The sequence below is a fragment of the Ranitomeya variabilis genome, chromosome 1, assembly GCF_051348905.1.
Source record: "Ranitomeya variabilis isolate aRanVar5 chromosome 1, aRanVar5.hap1, whole genome shotgun sequence".
Classification (NCBI taxonomy): domain Eukaryota; kingdom Metazoa; phylum Chordata; class Amphibia; order Anura; family Dendrobatidae; genus Ranitomeya; species Ranitomeya variabilis.
In genome coordinates this window covers 969,563,656-969,586,952 of record NC_135232.1, presented here as the reverse complement: position 1 = coordinate 969,586,952, position 23,297 = coordinate 969,563,656, and the positions used below count along the sequence as shown (strand labels likewise).

Below are 23,297 nucleotides of genomic sequence, written 5' to 3'. Positions count from 1 at the left end.
CCGGGAGCGGCAGGGGATGCAGAGGAAGGTGATTAGACAGCATCCTCCCCTCCTGCCTCTGCAGATGGCACACTCACTGGCATAGGAGCGCCCGGCCACCGTCTGCCACCTTCATCTGCATCCGCCTCCCGGCTCGGAGCTGCTGACCATGCCCTCTGCGGCGTTACAGTACTGTAAACTTCCAGGATGGGAGCGCTTCTCCAGCTACCTGCCCACCAGCCTGGTAAGAGCCGTGCCAAGGTTATGCTGTGTGCATGGTGTGCCCTCTGCTCGCCACCTGGGCAGTGCCTCTGGCTGTAGGATGTGTGTGATCCGGGACTGGAGAAGTTTGGGCAGACAAGGTTATCCGGCAGCAGCAGAGCATGGTGCTGAATATTAATCCTGTCCTATGCTAGCCGCGGAGCCGCAACTTTACCGGACAGTTGGCTTTATGGCGTTGTAAATTCCCGCTTCCCCGTCCTTTGTCTGGTAGATGCCCTGTCTGGGCCCATCATGCGCCAGTCGCCACCCTGACACTTGGCGTGCTGGACGTTTTGCCCTTGCCGCTGTGGATTCCCTATGGCTCCTCGCCATGGTGGCCGTCTGTGCAGGTGGATCGTGTAGATTGTGTGCTTGCCCTCCTCATTAGAGATCTGAGCCGTGTTTTTGTGATCCTGTAGGATTGTAGGTCCCTGGAGTTGCCCAGAACAAATCTATATTTTAATGACTTGCAGCATTAATTACATTGGAGACCTTGCGTGGCGCTCGATTTATCCCACTCAGATAGATGAGCCAGAAGTAACTCGCTGATTTGTAAATTGCCATGAAGGCTGCGGCTCCTGCATTGTAGAAGGAGAACCACATGTTGGCAGAGCACGGCTAAACAGGAGTCCTCACAGCGGCTCATTATGGCAGGTCACATTCCTGGAAATGGCGGGCAGCCCGGGATTGTATTTTTTTGTTTCATGCAAACTGAATTGATATGCAAATCCTAAATCACTTGGAAGTGTGGTCGTTTCCTCGCCCGCCCTTTTGTATGTCTCTATGTAATGAAGTATGTTTATAGGGCCCAGCGACACCTGCCATAAATTATAGGGCTCCTAGACTCTCATCTTGGTGAGAAAACGCAACAGGTTCACTTCTCGTGGCTGCTTGTTACTACAGTAGTCGGTAGAGGGACGTGTGTCGCTGCTTCTACTAACATCATCCTAAGGACGCCTCCTGGCAGAATAATGTGTGGTGTATAGGATTGTATTTGGGACCTTTTTCCCATGTCGCCATCTGCGGGTATTATTACTCTTTTACATGTTTGGCTATTGGGGGGTTGTAATTAGTTTCCATATAAATATTGAGATTCCTATAAATCTTCCTGAGTGAATTTGCATTTTGTTTTCCATTTCCTTGTTTGACACCTCATTTGTTACACGAGACTTTGATACATTGTTTCCACTGCTGCACAGTTTTATACATTTAGTCTTTTTTTTTTTTTTTTTTTTTTTTTTAATTTCAGATGAAGAGAAAGTTGGACCATGGATCCGAGGTCCGTTCTTTCTCTTTGGGAAAGAAACCCTGCAAAGGCTCGGAGTACACAAGGTAATTCATTGCAATAATAGTCGCTTTGGTCATGACTGGAGTGAACATCCTGTCTCACCAGCTGCTGAGCTGCCTCTTTAATTTGGACACAGCTTTGCTTTCATTACTACTCCAGAGGGTAGTCTCCGGTCGTGAATAACAGCAGATTAATTGGTGGCTGTGTGGAAAATCCAAGTTTGGGAGATTGAAGCAAAACCATTATCATGGTGGAGGGAAATCACAAAGAACAGTTTCCTATTCTGCAGTATCGGGGGCTCATATTTCAAGAGGAAGAAATTATTTAGATTTTTTTTTGTTTTTAAATCCACGTTCAGTCCAATATTAAAATTTTAACTGGGCTTGTTATATCAATCAATAAGTGAGATGCTTTAAATTAGAGCAGTTAGAACATTTTTATGTGCCTTTTATAGGAGTCCCTGTAGTGTATATCCTAAAAATGTTAGTAAAGAAGGATGCATTACGTCATTATCAGATATTGTGTAGCAAATATCTGATAATGAAGCGAGTTCCCCCTCATCTCCTACCATATCACCCATGTTCTGATTAAAAAGGACACTATCATTACTTGTAAGCCAAAACCAGGAGTGGCTCCAAATGATGCAAGAGGTCCCAATCTTTCCATTCCATCTTTTCTCTATAGGTTACTCTCCTGGGCTTGGATTACAAATACCTATACCAAATTGTGGCCTAAGTTCTGTTCGGGTTCCATCCACATATTACTAATGAACCTCCTGCTCTCATAAGGCTTCTCCTATATCCTATCAATTTCCACATTGTGTTGAGATCCATGTGCCCCAACAGTCAACCTCAGGTTATAATTTAGCTTTTGCCATTTAAGATGCCAATTATATCCTAGTAACAGTTACCAGGTTCTGAAGCAGCTGCTTTACCAATGACTTTGCACTAGGCGCAGTGTTCCTTAACTCCAGTCCTCAAGAGCCACCAACAGATTATGTTTTCGGATTTCCTTAGTATCGCCCAGAAGATAATTCCATCACTTGTTCAATACTACAGAAATCCTGAAAACATGATCTGTTGGTGGCTTTTGAGGACTGGAGTTGGAGGACACTGAGCTAAGGTCTTCAGATAACTTAAGAATGAGCCTGAGGTTACGTTGAAGCTTTCCCATGCCACTTCAGTTCACCTTGGATTCTGTTGGGCCTGAGGGTCTAGTGAAACTTCAGTCTCTGCTTAGTAGACCTCTGGGCCTGGTACGACTTCCCATGTGTTCTAAGAAGGAGTCTGTGAGGCTTTCTTCAGCTCTATCTATAATATATTTTTAAGAAGCTGCAGGAGCAGCCAGCACTGTATGATGGAGACTAGCTAGTCTTTGATGCATTTTGCCCTGCCTGCTTCCTACTGTCACTGGCACTTCACACAGTCCTCCTCTCCAGTCATGGTTAATCTCTTCACTCTGAGATTTACATGACCTCATGGTTCCCTGCAGTGGCAAGTTATAATACAATCACAGACATGGTTCATTTAACCGTCAGAATGCCATTGGCGGTCTGTAAGCAGGGCTGGATATACACATTCTCTTAGATTTCTTTCCACCATTGCTCTTGTAGTTTCCCCTGACTTGTCTTGATGTCAATTCTCAAATGTACATTTGTCCCTTTACTACTTGTTTTCCAAATGAAACATTACATAATTTCTGCACGCTGCTTTATTTCTGGGCTTGCAAGAATGTGACCACTTGATACCCCCAGAGGAGCAATCAGTTTAGCGTAATTCATTAACGCTTTCACACTGCCATTACAACCAGAAGTCTTTCATAGAAATCTTAGTAGACCCAAGAGTATTCCTCTTCTGTGAAAGGTGGCAAGACACAAAAGCTTTTACTGTAATAAAAGTCTTGCATAAGAAATGTCAGAAGGGATTCCCTGCTTTTAAGAGCCCCCACCAGTGTTAAGCACTGGAAAGTGGAACGACCACGGAGACTTCATAAGACTTGAAGACATTCAAGGGGAATCCTGATATCCATCATCTGTGAGATATAAAAACCTGCCATGTGTAAACGTGACGTCTACACCCTTCATTTCTCTATGTGAAATCAATCACCCAACAGCTCACAGAAATAAACCAAAGTCATTATCTGAATTGGCTCTGCCATTAACCCATTAAGAGCCTGCAGCAGGAGACGACACAAGATGACAATCTGTGAAGGGCAGAGTGTTAGATTAGTACGGGGTAGAGTACATGCCCAGTGGGAATGTTGGCTATAAATGAACGTGCCTGAGAAATTGATTATATGCTTGACTAGCGTGACATCCTCGCCCCGCGCCCCCGACTTTGAGTGACAGCCCGAACTGCCTCTCTATCAAGTCATCCTTTCATGCTATGGCCAGTTAATGTACATCATTAAAGTGATAAAACCAGACAATAAAATACTATGTACAAATACATAATTTGTATGTTCCCATGAGCACGTCTTTAGTGGAGTTGTTGTGCACCAAAATGGGAGATTTCCTACTTGTCACAAAGCCTTACTTAGTGCATTAGAGAATCCATCATGATCATAAAGTTCCAAAATACCGGCACTATCTTTAGGGTCAGGGATTGAAGATTTCTGGTAATGTCATATTTTGAAACACAACTTTTACTCTGCTTCTCACGTATTACTTTTTCTACAGTACAACAGGTCTTGTGCCATGTTCAGCAACACCTACAACATTTGGTGATCTACGGGCAGCAAATGGCCAAGGTCAGCAACGACGTCGGATTACATCCGTGCAGCCACCCTCAGGCCTTCAAGAATGGCTGAAAATGTTCCAGGTATGCTTTTGCGTGCGTGTGTTTTTTTTTCCAAAAGGTTATTCCCAACATAACGTTCTAGAGCCCCAATCTACAGATTGCTGGGGATCTGAGTGGTCAGACCACAGTGATCAACAAGCTATTTTTTTTATTTTATGAACAGCAGATAACTTGTGTTTTGGTACTAACGCTTGAATTCAGATGCTCACCACTGTATTTCTGACCAGAACATGGTGGTTTTATGTTTATACATATTTTCACATTCAGATTTTATCCAATACATTCATAGAAAATACATTCTGGTCAGATGTAATTGAATAAAGAGTTAACATTATATTTTAGAATTTTGCTCTGCGGTTGATATTAGTTGACAATTCCCTGTATGTATAAAATAGGATCTGTAGGCCCCTGTCACAGTAGGTGATGAGATGTGTTTGTTTAATTGAATATGGCACAAGAATTCTTAGATTTGCAGAGAGAGTTGGCTTTTTGGATTGGTGCACTGAGCCTGTGAGGGGGTTAAATGAACTGATTGTTCCTTCTGCAAGTTCCCTTGGTTTTCTGCCTCATTAGTTCCTATGTCCATAATTTGAGCCAGCCAGGCAGTACTCCTTTTGTAAACTGAATGAGAGCAAACATCTCTGTACTTTTGACAGTATACATTCAGGTCACCACAAAATTGCTTACTACAGGGATAATATTTGACACAACAGAGAAGTTTTTTAGATCCTGCTGTACTAGTTCTGCAATGAAAGTCTGCTCCGTTGTGTTGGGTTATTGTAAGAATACAGAATGTGAAGCCAACAGTTCCAGCTTATGTGAGATGAACAGCTTGAAGCAGCGGTCTGTAGACCTTTCATCAGGGCTGTAATCATGGGAATAAGAGCTGTAAAACATTTGGTGAGCAAGAGCATCAAATGGAGGACTGTCCTGACCTGTCCTAGGACATCAGTGCTGAACATCTACAGCTTGAAGGCATGAGTGCTGAGAACTAGGTGAACCACGTCATTCAGGAGGTTCCACTCATGTTACAATTAAGGATGGCTTCTTTTATCTATGATAATTGTTTCCCCCCTGGGAAAATAAGAGCCTTTCATGATTGGAAAAGCAAATGTGAAGCTATGATGGAGATGAATGGTTTAGTAGCTTATCAAGCCCCAACATGTGAAAGCTGGGATGTGCAGGTAATTATCCAAGGCATCTGGGCTCCATGCCAGGTGTTCCTCCATTCTGTCCTGGAGGAAGCCTGAGGTCTGTCGCTTAGCACCCTCCACCAAAATACTACTGTTTTTATTTGCATGACTTGTCCCTAACAGTTACTCTGCATGAGAAAGGCCCCTCTTATCTTTCTCCTCCACGCCCCGCACCCTCAAGCTGTAATTGCTGGTTCCCAATCATTCAGGTCATTTGGTGGAACCCTGGTATGCAAATGTACATTACAGCAGATAATCAGCCACTACATGTGCGGATTAGAGAGGCATTCATGTCCAAACTGGGGCACCGTTCCCATGAAAAATACAGTAACCAAAAACAGATCTATTGTTCTGATGATCATCGAGTCCAACATATCTCCACGCTGTCACAGTCCAACTAAAGCTGGAGAGGTGGCATTGTATAATGTCTTCTGACAGGGCAAATCAACTGCGAATACCACTTAGCGGGGTGCAGGGTTTCTGTATGAAGTAAATATGTTCCAGCTTGGGACTAGGTCTTCGTGTGACATGGGAGCGTTCTGAAGAGATGTCTATAAGCATAGATCACAAATATGTAGAGTTTTGTCGTCCTAATGTAGTTAGTTTGATCCACTTTTTGGGGTATTTTTTAGATACATTGCTTAACGGTCCCCACCACTATATCATTAAAATGAACCAAAATGAACCTGTCAGTCTGTTCATGTTGCCCAAATCAGGGGCAGGCATGAATCAGAGCTTGGCCTCACGATTGCGGATTGATATGTATGTTTTTTTCTATGAAGTGCAGCGTGGTTTCAGAGAAAATATGGACCCCAATTTAATGAAGTGTTTATGCAAAACACCTTTAAGTCTAGTAGCAGAGACCTTCACCGATTGCTAAAGCTAGCCATACACATGATGGAGGTTGGCTAAACATTTGTTTGGCAGACCATTATCTCCATATATATAAGCACTTGGATGAGCCTTGATGGCTTTTCAGTGGAGTGAGAGGAGGAAGCTGCCTCTTGAAACTTCTCGTAGTGGCCTATATTGCATGAAAATAAAGGAATACGGCGTTGAAATGACCAGATCCTTGTTTTCCTCAACACCATCTGTCGGGGAAGAGTTGGAAGGGCTCTATAAAGATTGAATGAGTGACCGGTCTTGCCATCTAATTTTAAAGAGAACCGGTCACCCCCAAAATCGAAGGTGAGCTAAGCCCACCGGCATCAGGGGCTTATCTACAGCATTCTGTAGAGGCGCCGGGCCTCTCTGACCTTTCCCGGCGCCTGCGCACTGCAGTACTTTGCTCTGCCCTCAACAGGGCCGCAGCGTGAAGACAAGAAGAGGACGTCATCGTAAGAAGATGGGAGGCCCCGGACCGCGACACCCATCGGACCGGACCGCTGTAGATAAGCCCCTGGGTGAGTATGATCTAACCTGTTTTTCTCATCTTTCAGGATTCATCGGGGGCTTATCTACAGCAATACAGAATGCTGTAGATAAGCCCCTGATGCCAGTGGGCTTAGCTCACTTTCGATTTTGGGGGTGACAGGTTCCCTTTAATGGGAACCTTAAGACTTTAAAGGAACCTGTCACATCGGATAACGTTATTGACTTGCTGATATAATCTAAACCTGCAGGTTAATATTGCTAGAAAGGTGCCCAGCCCCTTAGCTGAACGTGCAGCTACCAGGCGAAAAATAACTTTATTTCTCCTGGGAGCCGTCAGCTTTAAGTAATAAAGGCATGCCCAAAGCGGCTAAAGTCACCGCCCTGTGAGCCGTATCTGTAAGCAAGCGTCTCAGCAGTGCAAATCGTACAGAGCCAGCTGTCAGTAAAGTGCCAGGGCGTGCCTGCAGCTGTACCTCACAGTGCGGTGACTGAAGTCGTGCCTGTGTGACTGAAAGCCGGCAGCTGCACTTTCAGTGAAGTGGCCGGTTACCTTTCTAACCTGCAGATTAACCGCGTTATCAGACATGACAAGTTCCCTTTAACTAAGTGCTGTGCCACACATATGTTTTCTTTGGTACTGTTTTGCTCTTGTAAGGGAGTAAAGTGAGCCTCATAAAGAATCTCAAGTCCCTACATCTCTCTGAGCTGATCACAGCTGTCCCGTGCCCCCTCATTACAAAATGACTGGTATACTATAAGGCCAAGGTCATACGTATTTGCGTTGCTGATTTTGAATCACAAATCTGTGGTCAAACCAACAAAATATAAACCACTCCTGTTGGGTTGTGGATTTTGTATTTTTTATTTTTTTTTGTGCATTTTCAATCTTACAGTCAAATTTTGGGTTTTTAGCATATTTTTGCAATTAACGCCAATATATTTGTTGCTTCATAATTGAAAACTGTACATGTGTATTTAATCCATAGTGTGTGAACTTGCCCTTAGGGTACTGTCACACATTGGCACTTTGATCGCTACGACGGTACGATCTGTGACGTTCCAGCGATATCCATGCGATATCGCTGTGTCTGACACGCAGCAGCGATCAGGGATCCTGCTGAGAATCGTACGTCATAGCAGATCGTTTGGAACTTTCTTTCGTCGCTGGATCTCCCGCTGTCATCGCTGGATCGTTGTGTGTGACAGCGATCCAGCGATGCGTTCGCTTGTAACCAGGGTAAACATCGGGTTACTAAGCGCAGGGCCGCGCTTAGTAACCCTATGTTTACCGTGGTTACCAGCGTAAAAGTAAAAAAAAACAAACAGTACATGCTTACATTCCGGTGTCTGTCCCCCGGCGTTCTGCTTCTCTGCACTGTGAGCGCCGGCCGGAAAGCGAGCACAGCGGTGACGTCACCGCTGTGCTTTCTGGCTGGCACAGACACAGTGGAGAGAAGCAGAACGCCGGGGGACAGACACCGGAATGTGAGTATGTACTGTTTTTTTTTTTTTTTTACGTTTACGCTGGTAACCACGGTAAACATCGGGTTACTAAGCGCGGCCCTGCGCTTAGTAACCCGATGTTTACCCTGGTTACCCGGGGACTTCGGCATCGTTGGTCGCTGGAGAGCTGTCTGTGTGACAGCTCCCCAGCGACCACACAACCACTTACCAACGATCACGGCCAGGTCGTATCGCTGGTCGTGATCGTTGGTAAATCGTTTAGTGTGACAGTACCCTAAGGGTTTGGTCTACAATAAATAACAACTCTCCACCTAAAATAGCTCCTCTACCCATGTTCTCTTGTTTAGTCTCTCTTGTGTCTGTGTTGGCATAGCATAGTATTGAACCCCCTGGAGACCCTAGCTCTGTGCAAATGAGGAATATATTCAGTTTTTATTGTTGTAGTCTATTTGCTGTGCAGAGACTGGAGCCCATCCTTACAGAGCTGCTTTAGGCCCTTTCTATTATGTGGCCAGATAGTTTACCTTTCGATTACTGTGTTTTGTATCACATTTAATTGTTCATGTTGCAGTTTTTTCTCTGTTAGGTTCTGTTCATTTTACATAGCCCACTACAGTACATTCAGCAAGCACTAACAATTGTCTCCAAAAATATATGCCCCAGACATATGACTCTGAACATTTTACAGTGGTCTCTTAATTTTTGCCAGTTTGTCAGATTTTTCTCTTTATAGGTATATTTTTGAGTAAAATGTAAATTGTTCTTTTATTCTATAAACGACTGACAACTTGTCTCTGAAGATCCAAGCAATAAATTTTGTATTCATTTTTTGAAAATGAGAAATGGTCAAAATAACAAAAAAATGCATTTCTTGCAGATCTCAAATAATGCAAAAAAAAAAAGTTCATAATCATTTAGAAACAAGAGTTCAGAAATGAATATTTTGTGGAATAACCATGATTTTTAATCCCAGCTTTCATGCGTCTTGACATGCTTTCCACCAGTCTTTCACACTGCTTTTGGGTGACCGTATGCCACTCCTGGTACAAAAATGTAAGCAGTTCTTCTTTATTTGATGGCTTGTGACTATCCATCTTCCTCTTGATTACATTCCAGAGGTTTTCAATGGGGTTCAGGTCTGGAGATTGGGCTGGCCATGACTGTGATTTGATGTGGTGGTCCTTCATCCACACCTTGATTGACCTAGCTGTGTGGCATGGTGCATTGTCCTGCTGGAAAAAAAAAAGTCCTCGGAGATGGGGAACATGGCCTGAGCAGAAGGAATCAACTGTTTTTCCAGGATAACCTTGTATGCTGCTTGATTCATATGACCTTTGCAAAGAACAACCTACCCAATTCCAGCCTTACTGAAGCATCCCCAGATCACCTTAAGACTTAAGAAAAAAGTGATGGGGGTTTAAGTTCACGCTACTGAACGTCATGTTGTATTTGGCTGCTGTTCCACATTAAAGGGGTTGTGGACTGCTTTTATATTGATGAGTATGTTGGCAATATCAGATCGCTGGGGATGATACGCTCAGGGGCCAGATGTGATCAGTTGCAAAGGGGAACAGCACAGCGCTGTCAGCTGTATAGTGACACTTCCAAATACTGCACATTCACCCCTATGCGAACGAATGGGAGAGGATATGCAGTACCCCACAGCGGCCACTATATAGTTGACAGAACTGTGCTATTCCACTCTGACTGATCATCTGGTGCTGGATAGGTGTGATCGGTGGCGTTACCGAATGTCGCATCCCAACCAATCTGATATTGATGCGCTATATCTTGGGGATTCATCTTCAATATTAAAGTAGTGGACAACCCCTTTAAGTGTTTACCATATCGGGTGGTAGGGGGAGGTAACAGCATGTGTTTCTCAAGTTCTCTAGACCACCATAAGACTCCACGTTTCTGAACTAGTCCGTTTGGGTTATTGACTTGCCATAAGTCATGTTGGTCGTATCCAGGATTTCTGTGCTCGTTTTCTTACTTTACGAGTTATAGTGGACGGATATGATAATGTCATTAGTCCCACTTAGTGGACATTGTGTTCTGGAGGGTGAATCGTTTTTCTAAGAACTGATTGTTCCCAAGGATCCGGTTTTATAGTGGGCAGTGCTGTGCCTATGGTTTACATGATGAGTGACACTATTGACAGGCATCTTCACATTCAGTCACATATTTAATACTCCTCGTCATTCATTTACTTTTTACGGTAATGGTCCGTGCTCCCTGATGTGAGACTGCAGGCGCACATGTTGTTACTTCTGATGTACAATAGTTGTTTTTTCCAAGCTGACATTTGAGAAGTGCACCCGTCCTTGTGGGTGCAGCACCAGTAAAGTTGTGTTTTTATTATACAGCTTTAAATGGTTTTCATTTCCTAAGCTGCACTTATTACAAAAGCAATAAAAAGGCTTCCAAGAATCTCCAATTTGTTTTTTCACTTTATTGTTTTGGCTTTATGAAGAAATACTTCTGGGACCGTTTGACAATAAAGTGGCCTCTGGGGCAATCTATTGACTTTCAATGTTTATTACTAGATGTGTGCTTTAAATGGCACAGGCTGTGAAAAGCAGAAGGCGGAAAATCATTAAGCTTAGCATGTGTCTATCTGCTTTTGTAAGCCACCTTCTAAACGGATCAGATTGACCTATCCGTGTATACGGACGTAATTTGGTAAGGCACTAGGTGCATTTGGCTACTTCTGTAAGGATGTGGCTTGTGTTTTATACCACTCAGTTGCCATGCTTTCCTTCCAAGTCTTTCACTACCACAGTATAGTGTCTTTAAAAGCCATAAATATAATCTGTTTACAGCATTTTCTGGAATCTGTCACCAGGTTTTTGCCACCTAATCCGAGGGCAGCATAATGTAGAGACAGATCCTGATTCAAGTTACGTGTCGCATTATTGGACTGGTTGCTGTGATTTTTTATTTTGATAATCTCTTGGTGATAAACCAGTAATTTTATCACTAGATGACTAGTAAACCTGCTGCCATATGCTACCTCCATATTCCTGAGCTTTGTATAGCCCCTCCCCCAACCACTGATTAAAATTTTTCTGCCTATGCACAGTGTACACTGAAACCTAAAGATATGCAGAGCTCTACATTCAGAGAACTGCTAGATCAACGCAGTAAGTGACAAATCGCTGGAATCAAAGTCTCTGCCCCTACATAATGCTTCTCTCAGTTTGGGTAGCAAAAACCTGGTGACAGATTCATTTTAAGCTTAATGAGAGCTGTATACACGTTAATGATCATGGCAAATCAAAGTACCTCAATATTTGCAGCATTCAGGGCAGCGCCAAAAGCCATTCCCATCTCTGCAGACATCCACTCCTGTCCTGTGTGCTCTCCTTGTTTCTGATGTAGAAGTCACCATATGGAGTGAATGTAAGGTATCCATGTACCATAGGTGTCTATAATGGATGACCACTTTACGCAATGCCCCTGGTCCTAGCATCACCGAATTATAAGACGATACCGAAGGCCATTGCGTGAGAATTTTTGTAGGGAACTTTACGTAAAATCTTCCTCCTTTGTTTTCCATGATGGTTTCTTGAGAATGAAGACTTGGAGGCAAGATAGTAATATATATGTTTTTTTTGTGTGTTTTTCTGCAGAGCTGGAGTGGACCGGAAAAGCTTCTTGCCCTGGATGAGCTCATCGACAGTTGTGAACCCACCCAAGTGAAGCATATGATGCAAGTTATTGAGCCTCAGTTTCAACGGGACTTCATTTCTTTACTGCCTAAGGAGGTGAGATCGGTCAGGTGGTAGCGGACACTGTCATCTGCCCCTCTTACTCGCTAGTTACATTCTGTTACTTGTGTTTTGTTAATTGATGTTTAAGGAGAGGTGAGCGGACACATGTGTCTGTACAGTCATTCTAGCATTAACTACACTGGCATGGAAAATTCGATGCCTACCATGTGCTGCTCGGTACCAGCTTGACCTGGCCATGGCATTGTGTTTAGCTGCGTCCAGTGCGGGAGCTTGCTGTGCAGGAGCTGGGATTTGTGTTTGGTGCACGTACAGTTGCTGTTTTCCAGCATTGCTGCATTGTGGAGCTTTGATTCATGCTATGTATCGTCTGCTCACTACAACGCATTGATCCACACTGCATTGCAGGCTCCTCGTTCAGCAGCGCAGCTTGTTGTCTCCCCATATTGCATCCAGCACTGAGTAAATGATGGTGCACAAGTGTAAGCCGGCATCTTTCCTTCGTCTGTGGGTCTGAAGACGCCGTCCTTTGTCTTGGTGCAGTGACAGATAAACATATGAAGACTGGCTGTCGTGTGGCAGATGATGCCCTCCTGAAAGAGAATTATTCATGTTGTGAGCAGGTCTTTGATCGTTGCTTCCTAATGCAGCGATGTTCATCCTCAGGACTTCATCTTGGTATCATTTACAGTTCTGTCAGACGGATGACTGTGAAATCGCATTACGTGCGTGTAATTATTTGTTGATTTTTAATCTCGGAGCTATGAGATGTAGATGACATAATGATTATGGTTCTATAATATATAGGAACTAACTCCATTTACTGAGAGGTTCCACCTAAATGGATAAGCTACACGTAAGCGTATGTCCTTGAGTTGCTTCTATTCTTTAAAGCTTTTATATACTGTGTTTAGTGATTTCGGCCGACTCATGCACATGGCCACATTGTTGGTTTATGGGGTCTTGAAAGGGTTTTTCACTTTCAGAAAAAGTGCTCTCCAAAGGGATTTGCATAACTACCATGAAACAGACACAGGCAGTACTCGTCCTAGAGTCCATCACCGATTCTCCACCACCCCTCGGTCTATTAACTGTAGCTTACAACACTGCCAACCAATGAGCCCAACCGCTCTGCTGAAATAATATATGGCATGAGTTATGAGCTCAGTGACTGGCTGCAGTGGTGATGTGAACTGCAATCCTATCATCACCGCTGCAGCCAATATACAGAGACCAGAGCAGCTATATACATTGTGTGTGTGTGTGTGTGTGTGTGTGTGTGTGTGTGTGTGTGTGTGTGTATATGTATATATATATATATATATATATATATATATATATATATATATATATATATATATATATATATATATATTCAAATAATATGGATAGATAATAGACACATATGTATATGTGTAATATCTGCTGTATACATGGGGCCTATGTTATATTGGTTGCTCACTATTCTTTATGTATTTGTCAAATTTATGTTGCAATACACTAATAGCAAATATAGTCTGAGCAGATTTGCTCTTTATGCGTCTAGATGAATTTTCCTTTTGGGGGGCTGTAATGGCAACCACATTGGCTATCACTCTGCTCACATAAAGTAAAACTACTAAATAGAATTTACAATTTAATGTTTTAAATGTTCTCTAATTGACAATTGCACCTTTTTTTTTTGCCTTCTATGAGCAGTGTACGCCTCTTGGGTGGTGACCTGCCTTAGGTAGGTTATCGCAGGTTTTTGACCCAAGTAATAAGTATTTGCAGTAGTTATTTCTGCACCAAAACGTGCCTCTTGGCAAGAAAGGTAATGTGTAAAATAAGTATAATTCTTTTTTTTTAATGCAATTTTTTTTTTCATTTGAATGGGTGAAAAATGCAAAATGAATAGATCTGCTGCAGATATAAAAGGAATGTATATTTTGCTGCTATTGTAAACTGCAGCGTTTTCTACCCTTGAATAAATGTGCAGCAAATTGTCTGTGGACAAGCCTAACCTTCTGCTGGAATAACCTTGAAATATCTCCCCTTTTCTTCCCATGTGTTTCATTAATATCATTGTGGCTCCAACCGTCCAATGTCTGCTTCATCTCCATGTTCCCCTATTGACTACTATATGGAGTTAGTGACCCCAAACAAGGTTGTGCTCCAGGGCGTCTGTGGTGACCTCTTTCTACATAAAGCTTCACCTCACATGACATGTCTTTAACTCTTCAATGATTTTTTTCTCCCCTCTTATGTAAAAGTAATTATAGTCCAAGTGAAATCCCCCCTGTGGCGTCCATTACATGTCTATTGTTTCAGGACTAGTACTAAAACCACAAATACTCAGCTGTAATTATGTGCAAATGAACGTCTAGTTGCCTTCACAGATTTTATTTTCGTTTGCTTCTTTTTAACTCCATGCACCCCAGGTTTTGATGTCCATGTAAAATGATTATAGTTTAGTGGTTGGCATGTTTAAGAGGATTTTCCAGCCGCACTTTAATGTAATCCATTGGAAGATTGTGTCTTTAGAGGACTACACTTAGAAATAAGTAATTTCCTTCCTGATTTGATGTGTCTCATTTACTAGAGCCAGCTGTTAGTTGCAATCTGGCATTACACCATGCTGCAATACAGAAAGTCATGTACCTACAATTTGGTCGGGTTTGACTAATTAGAGGGGATGGAGAAGGGAGGGATGCAAGGAGACACGGTCATGTTAAGAATGTCTTCATGAGTTATAACATAACGAGGAGGTCCTGAAGAAATATTTGCACCCTATGCTGAATACCTTATGCTGCAGTTTTCTTCTGTCTGTATCAAATGGATTTTTAAAGGAAATGTCACGCCAATTTGTTTTTTAACAAATATATTATACTCCTCATACCGACTTCCACCTCTTCTCTTCTAATGTTCTTCGGATCCTCAACTAATCTCCATGCATTTTCTTCTGGCCAGGATTGTCATGTGACCACTGCAGCCAATGACAAAAGCATCATCTCTGCAGCCAGTGATTGACTGTGGCGGTCACATGTCCGTGTGACTGTTTAATAAGTGATACAGACCCAGACTCTGTACATCCTGTCCTGACCGCACCTTCCAGGGATTCAGAAGCCTCTGTTGACGTCACGTCTACAGAGCGGAGGCTTCTTTTCTGCTCTGCTGTCAACTGGACAGGACTTCCGAGGTCATTCCGATTGACAGCTGGATCCCCGCTGCCTAACTGGGTCGATCCAGATTGGCTGTCAGTCAGAATGACCTCTGAAGTCCTGCGCCGCTGAGTCAGCAGAGGGAACTGAATCCCCGGCAGGGCGGTATGTGACAGGAAGAATGGCCCTGTGCATAACGGGTAGGTAAGTTCAAGATATACCCTTTAAAGTTTGGTTCATGTATAGAGAAAAGACCTGAGACATACAGTGCCATGCATTACCCAGAGACTTCCATGCTACAGACACCCATACACAACAGTGCACTTTTTTTTTTCATGTACAACATGTCATTGTTGTATATTAGTGTTTAGTGAACGCTCTCTGATAAGGTGTTATATGAGCATGCTCAGGTGCCAAGAGTATCTTCGGCGTTCCCTGTATGTGTTGCGGCTGTTGAACAGCCGCAGCGACTCAAACATAGTATTTGGGCACGTGGAAGACACTGTTAGCACCCGAACATGCTTGGATAACACCTTATCCGAGCACATTCGCTCAACACCATTTTGTAGATGTAAAAAAAAAAAAATTGTATGGACTACTGTATTGTGCCTTCTACCTTTTTTATGTTACATTTTTCCTGAAGATACATTGACTCTACGAACTTCCTTCTTTTCCAGTTGGCGTTGTACGTTCTTTCATTTCTTGAACCCAAGGATCTTCTCCAAGCAGCTCAGACTTGTCGGTACTGGCGAATACTAGCCGAAGACAACCTCTTGTGGAGGGAAAAATGCAAAGAGGATGGTAAGGCAATTGCTTTTTTTTTTTTTTGGGGGGGGGGGGGGGGGTTACGAGAGTTCTGCATTTACACATATATGCATTATGTTCCACACCTTTTTTCTTTAGGTATTGATGAACCATTGCATATAAAGAGAAGAAAAGTATTAAAACCCGGTTTCACACACAGTCCATGGAAAAGCGCTTATATTAGACAACACAGAATTGATACCAACTGGAGACGAGGCGACCTTAAATCACCAAAGGTTAGTTAGAAAAAAAAGATATATATGATTGCAAATAAGAAAAGTGGTTGTGGTGTCGTCTCCATTGTTAAAGGGAACCTGTCACCACGTTTTTGGAAGATGGGATAAAAATAGCGTTAAATAGTGGCAGAGGTGGGCGTTACATTAGTGTGTGTGTTATGCGTTTATTACCCACCTAAGTTGCCGAAATAACTTTGCAAAGTCTCCGTTTTCGCCTGTCAATCAGGCTGGTCAGGTCGCATGGGCGTTGTCTTCCCCCAGATTTGGCGTAGTTTTCCGTTGGTGGCGTAGTGGTGTGCGCATGCCCAAAGTCCGGAATCCTCTTCCAGGGGATTTAAAATAGCGCGGTGTTCATTATTGCATTGGTGATCGGTGGGCGCGGCCATCTTCCTTTGGCCGCGCGTGCGCAGAAGCGGCGCTCTGCTGGCCGCGGCTTCAGGAAAATGGCCGCCGCGATATCCATCTGCGCACGCGCAGCATCCCGCGGCCATTTTCCTGAAGCCGCGGCCAGCAGAGCGCCGCTTCTGCGCACGCGCGGCCAAAGGAAGATGGCCGCGCCCACCGATCACCAATGCAATAACGAACACCGCGCTATTTTAAATCCCCTGGAAGAGGATTCCGGACTTTGGGCATGCGCACACCACTACGCCACCAACGGAAAACTACGCCAAATCTGGGGGAAGACACCACGCCCATGTGACCTGACCAGCCTGATTGACAGGCGAAAACGGAGACTTTGCAAAGTTATTTCGGCAACTTAGGTGGGTAATAAACGCATAACACACACACTAATGTAACGCCCACCTCTGCCCCTATTTAACGCTATTTTTATCCCATCTTCCAAAAACGTGGTGACAGGTTCCCTTTAAGTATCATTTTTAATCTTGTATGCCGGCTTCAAGCTGAGTATTTATTACCACCTAATGGGCAGCCTAGATTAAAGGGGTTGTCCACTACTTGGACAGCCTCTTCCTAAATACTGTATTCCCCATTGTAAAATAAAAATAATAGACTCTCGACTCTCACACCAACGCCAATCTAGCGAAGTCAGCGCTCACATAGCATAACAATCAGGACTGCCCCCTCACACTTCCCTTGGATGTCTGAGTTCCATCTGTAAGAATATGAGCAAAGCAGCCCATTAATAGACGCTGACTTGTCTGCAGCCCTCACTTGGCATAACAATGGCACATGTCCGCTAAGACACTGCATTGACGTCACTGGAATGACACCAGTGTGAGAGGTGAATAGCTGTTTTTTTTTATTTTCCACTGTGGACATAGTTAAGAAGGGGTTTCCCAAGTAATAGACAACCTTTCTGAAGGATATTTGACACTATCCCCGATGTAAGGTACCATTTTGATTCCAAATTTATAATGTCTTATCTTTGAAACAAAGTAAAAGACTTATGGTTATGATTATACTCCCTGAATAAGGTAATGGTAGCATTCATTTTTTTATTTATTTCGTCTTGTTTTTCCTAGGTGCTCAAAGGTCACGATGATCATGTGATTACTTGTCTTCAATTCTGCGGTAACCGAATAGTTAGTGGCTCTGATGATAACACTTTAAAAGTGTGGTCAGCAGTTACTGGAAAGGTAGGTGACGTTGCTGTTCATCTTGCTTTAGCACTGTCTGGGCTTTGAGCCTTCCTATGGTTGTTTTTCATTCTTTCATCTCTTACTTGGCTTGGGTGCGTCTAGTCATTTGTGCTAGTAACGTAGTCTAATTGTGTTCAGCGTCCCCACTGCTTGCAGCAGTAGCTATGGCAGACTTTGGGGAGGTTTGTGCAGAACATCATTTGTAATCAGTATTTTCAGGGCAGTAAAAAGATATAAATATCTGTTGCTCTGATACCATAAACTACCTTGTTCCTCCACCACCTCACTGCATATGTAAATATACAGGTCATCTTTCTTCCTCCTTCACTGAATATGAATTACTTTGTGTCACTTTCATGAAGCCTTATTATTTGTCTTTCATCTGAATTTGCTGCTGATTGCTCAGGCTCCAGGAGACGGGTGTACTTTTGTGCTTTCAGCTTGTAGCTCCTTGTTTTACGGCGGCTTGGTTTCCTTGTAAGAAGTGCCTTCAGGAGATACGGTGTGCAGCCACTCCCTGTCTGTCCACATTCTTCAGCACAAACTTTTTCCCAAGAAACTGGGTCTACATGCCTTTGTTCGGTGATGTCTCCGCATTTTAATGCTGCATGAGATTCTCAATGTTCCTCCCATAAAATCAATATTGAAAACCTTGGTTAAGTAAAGTAACGTGTTAATAATACACAGTGTCCTATAATCTGTAGTGGATACTTAATGCCTTGCTTGTTTAGAAGTAACTGTGTGGCATTCTGTATAACAGGGGCATCTGAATAATTATGGCACATGTAGCAGCTTCTTTCTTATGACCCAACTGAACATTAATGAGCGACAGTAATGATGCTTTTTCTAGTAGCAATGATTCCATTATCAAATAATTTCTCCATTGTTACTTTTAGTATATGCCCAGTTTTCTGGAAAGTTTTTAATTCTTTTAGCATATAGCCTAAGGCCAGTTTCTCAGGTTTAGAATGAGTTCATAATTGTGAACACAAGTCCTGGCCTGACCAAGAATCTAAGGACCTGGACATATAGACTCTATGTAATCTCTATGAAGCTATTAGTTGTGGTCATTAGACTTCTGGAGAGGCAAAAAGTCACATGAAGCTGGCCTGATCTTGAAAAGTCTAAGGCTATGTTCACACGCTGCAGATTTTGCTGCGGGTCCGCAGCAGTTTCCCATGTACAATGTAAACCTATGGGAAACGCAATCCGCAGTGCACATGCTGCGAAAAAAAAACCGCGCGGAAACGCAGCGGTTTACATTCCGCAGCATGTCAATTCTTTGTGCGGAATCCGCAGCGGTTTTACAACTGCTCCATAATAGAAAACCGCAGGTGTAAAACCGCAGTGGAATCCGCACAAAAACCGCGGTAAATCCGCAGGAAAAACGCAGTGTTTTTGCCCTGTGGATTTATCAAATCCGCTGTGGAAAAATTCGCAGTGGACCATTCTCGTGTGCACATACTCTAAGGAAGTTTTAAGTCATTGTAGAAGTTCACAGCTGGCACCTAACATTTGATGATTCTTAGTGTGTCAAGACTACAAAAAAGAAAAATGGATTCCTAAAGTCTAAATCGTTGAATAGTGTCTTTGCAGAAATGCTTGGTTGTAGAAGGCATACACATTAGACTAACCTCTTCTGATATAGACTGGTTTGGCCGGCAGTCTAGTGCAGAGGTGTCAAACTGCATTCCTCGAGGGCCGCCAACAGGTCATGTTTTCAGGATTTCCTTAGCATTCCACAAGGTGCTGGAATCATTCTGTGCAGGTGATTAAATTATCACCTGTGCAATACAAGGAAATCCTGAAAACACAACCTGTTGGCGGCCGTCGAGGAATGCAGTTTGACACCTCTGGTCTAGTGTGTATGGGGGCCCTCAACAGATCTCCTATTGCGGACTGCTGATCCTTTTTTCACTGGCAGTCGCTATAGGTGGCTGGCAGCAGTGCTCTGCGCTCCTTTGTATGGGAGAGAGAGCCATCAACCGAACCATCTTTTGGGTTTCTTGGCTATCTAAAAAAAAAAAAATGTCCAATGAGGCAGCCGAGTGATTGAACCTTGAGCTGTGACAGCTATGTAAAGTGTCAGGGAGGGATTTAGTCTGTTCACCATGTGGGTGCAGCTATGTAACATTTTAGTATTCCTATATTACTACAAGATCTGCTTACTTGAACCTGACAAAATCATCCAAGACAAAAATACATGCCTTGGGCAGTTGGCAAGACCAACATTTAATGCATGTAACAAGACTATGGATCATTGGCGTCGTTACCTTGTCTGGTACATGTAGGGGTGGTACAAATCACCATAAGAGGCTTCGCAAGCGAAAGGAACAAAGGACGGCTAGGAGATCATATCTTGTGGTTTCTGAGGGTAATATCCGTGTGAGTCACCAGCTGCTTATAAATATATTTGATAATGTGGTAATAGAAACGGGCTTACCTCATGTGTGCAAGTGGGACGGCTTTATACCAGAGCTCAGAACCCCGGTATATGTCAAGTGGGCTTCTGAAGCAGAATGTGCTCTCTAATAATGATAGAAAATGGCGTAATTCACAGCCAGGTGTCATGCCTTCTTTATTTGGCTCACACTAAATGTTATGAAAAAAGTAACAGGCTTTAACAACTATTGCTACACATGTAGCTTCAGAGCCATCGAATTAGAGAGGATATTACTATATACATTGCGCTCATTCTATATTCTATCCAAAATGTACCCATAGAACCCTGTTACAAAGGAGTCTTCTAGAAGTGATACCTTCATCATCTAACTAGAATATTATATCGCCCCTTGTGTTTTTTTGTTTTTTTTTACATAAAGGTGTGTATATATAGATAATGCCTAAAATGGTTTCACAAAATATTTTTGCTGTACAAATACAAAAGAGGAAATGTATGGGAAGGCAGTAACAATCTGCATGTCCATTGTGATATTTTGGTTCTCTATCAGATCTGGAGAGAAAACATAAAGGAACAAGACAAAGGATATACGGTACACCCCGAAATTGAAAAGAACAACATAAAAGCAATACACCAATAAAATTTTGAGGGAAAAGCTATGTAATTTGGATTATTCATGTCAACAACCCTATACATTTTTGCCTCCTTCCAGAGAATTAAAGTTTCATTATAAAGGGAATACTGGTGCAGAAAGGACCATGTACTAATGGAAGACTCCCAATCTTAAAGAATAAAGATATCTTTTCTTTGATTTTGTTATGCATGAGAGTTATAACTTGACTAAGTCAATACTGACTGACTCCTCCATGAGCTTACAATAGAAATCTATGCAGCAAGGAAACACTTGGAGAGCCATCTGTGGGTAGTCTGTGACACCCCAGAAGAACATACATAGACATCTACTAGTGATGAGCGAATATACTCGGTACTCTAGATTTCCCGAGCACGCTCAAGTGTCCTTCGAGTATCTGTAAGTACTCGGAAATTTAGTTTTCAGCGCCGCAGCTGAATGATTTACATCTGTTAGCATAAGTACATGTGGGGGTTGCCTGGTTGCTAGGGAATCCCCACATGTACTTATGCTGGCTAACAGATGTAAATCATTCAGCTGCGGCGCTGAAAACTAAATCTCCGAGCACTAAAAAATACTCTAAGGACACCTGAGCATGCTCGGGAAATCTAGAGTACCGAGTATATTCAATGCTCATCACTAACATACACAGAATGATGCTAGAAGTCATATACCTGCGAGACTATGCCTGAACTTTAAAAAAAAAAAGCTACAATTTTGGGCAATTCCACCATAAGTGAAAAAATGCTCTTTCCATACCGCAACCTCTAGAATAAGTGCTTGAGGTTACTGGGTACATGTGGGAATGTCTGTGGAATGACATGTCAGCACATTAGAACCTTGATGAGACCTTGATTGACAGGAAGCTAATGAGCCAATTCTGCATTGACTCTTCCCCTTCAGATCACATCCCATTTCCACATATAGGACAATTCACCAGCTGATTAAACCTAGTGTTTAATTAGCAGAGGATGAAATATCTGCATTAGGCAGTGAATGAATAGAGCGAAAGGTCAATCAATCCCCCTGAATTGTCTTTATCATAGTGTGTGTGACCATTGCGCTGATGTGTGGCCTTTAGAAGTGTCTGACTAGTTTTCCGACTTTCACAAGATGCATATTGTGTTATGTTACATGCTGTTTGTAATAATCGACTGTGGACCATATTCTGAGTGTCTGACTTCTCGAATTCGAAATCTTCTTCCAAATGTTGGCCAGAATATATATATTTTTTTTTTTCATCTGGGCCCAGTGGGGGATCATCGTCGTTCTTGCGCTGGTTTTTATCTACCGATTTTTGGTGCATTGGCTTTCCTGTTTGGTTTATAACTTCTAGCAGTCTAGATATCGCCCATCCTCTGCCTCCATATCATGTTTCTGATGTTTTCTAAACCAAAATGATCTCGTTCCAGTGTCTTCGAACACTTGTTGGTCATACGGGTGGAGTCTGGTCATCTCAGATGAGAGATAACATAATCATCAGTGGTTCCACAGACAGGACGTTAAAAGTGTGGAATGCCGAGACTGGGGAATGTATACACACTCTTTATGGACATACCTCCACTGTGCGCTGCATGCATCTACATGAAAAAAGGTCAGAACTCTGTACACTTTGTATCACAAGAATCCTAACCACATGTGTTATCTAGTTTATCTCCCTTGTGGTCCCTATTAACCTTTACTAAAGCAGTGTAGTTAAAGCCATGAAAAGTTCTCACTTTGCATGTTTAATATTGTGTGAATGACTGAATTGTGCTGGAAGGGCTTGGCTCATCATAGACATTGGTTTTATATCCCTAGGATATGCCATTAATGATCAACCAATATCTGATTTCAGACCACTGTCATTGCTAGAAAGCGTTGAGACGTTTAGTTTTTAACAGCCATTGACTAATTTTGTTAATTACTTTTGGAAACCGTTTTTGGAATTGCCATAAAAATTTTAAATAAAGAAGTGACCACTGTGAGCATCTAAAGCCTTATCTTGTGTATGCAGCTCTTCTGCAGATGTCTTTCTCCTTGGATACAATAAATATCTGTTTTAAATTATTTGATTTGACTTGGTAATCTTTATGATATAATGACTCATGAGTGAGTGGCCAATGAAATGTTATGCATGACTTTCATACCTACGGCACTTAATACGTTTTTCCAATACTATCAACAGGGTTGTAAGTGGGTCACGAGATGCCACCCTTCGTGTGTGGGATATAGAGACTGGACAATGCTTACACGTCCTCATGGGGCATGTAGCGGCTGTCCGCTGTGTTCAGTATGATGGACGGAGAGTGGTTAGCGGAGCTTATGACTTCATGGTGAAAGTCTGGGATCCAGAGACCGAAACCTGTTTACACACACTGCAAGGCCATACAAACAGAGTTTATTCGTTACAG

At 42.7% G+C, this 23,297-nt stretch overlaps 1 protein-coding gene across 4 annotated transcripts in view; it reads left to right on the top strand.

The window, feature by feature from the left end:
- FBXW7 (F-box and WD repeat domain containing 7) overlaps positions 1–23,297 on the top strand; it is a 211,932-nt gene that overhangs the window by 181,838 nt on the left and 6,797 nt on the right. For 3 of the 4 annotated variants that reach the window (XM_077279331.1, XM_077279332.1, XM_077279335.1), the window contains 8 exons: positions 1,490–1,572; positions 4,206–4,347; positions 11,993–12,127; positions 15,909–16,032; positions 16,135–16,271; positions 17,756–17,869; positions 22,317–22,498; positions 23,072–23,297. In XM_077279331.1, the coding sequence (XP_077135446.1) occupies positions 1,490–1,572; positions 4,206–4,347; positions 11,993–12,127; positions 15,909–16,032; positions 16,135–16,271; positions 17,756–17,869; positions 22,317–22,498; positions 23,072–23,297 (1,143 nt within the window). Of the gene's footprint in view, positions 1–64; positions 224–1,489; positions 1,573–4,205; positions 4,348–11,992; positions 12,128–15,908; positions 16,033–16,134; positions 16,272–17,755; positions 17,870–22,316; positions 22,499–23,071 lie in introns of all 4 variants that reach the window. The other variant, XM_077279333.1, reaches the window with a different exon arrangement.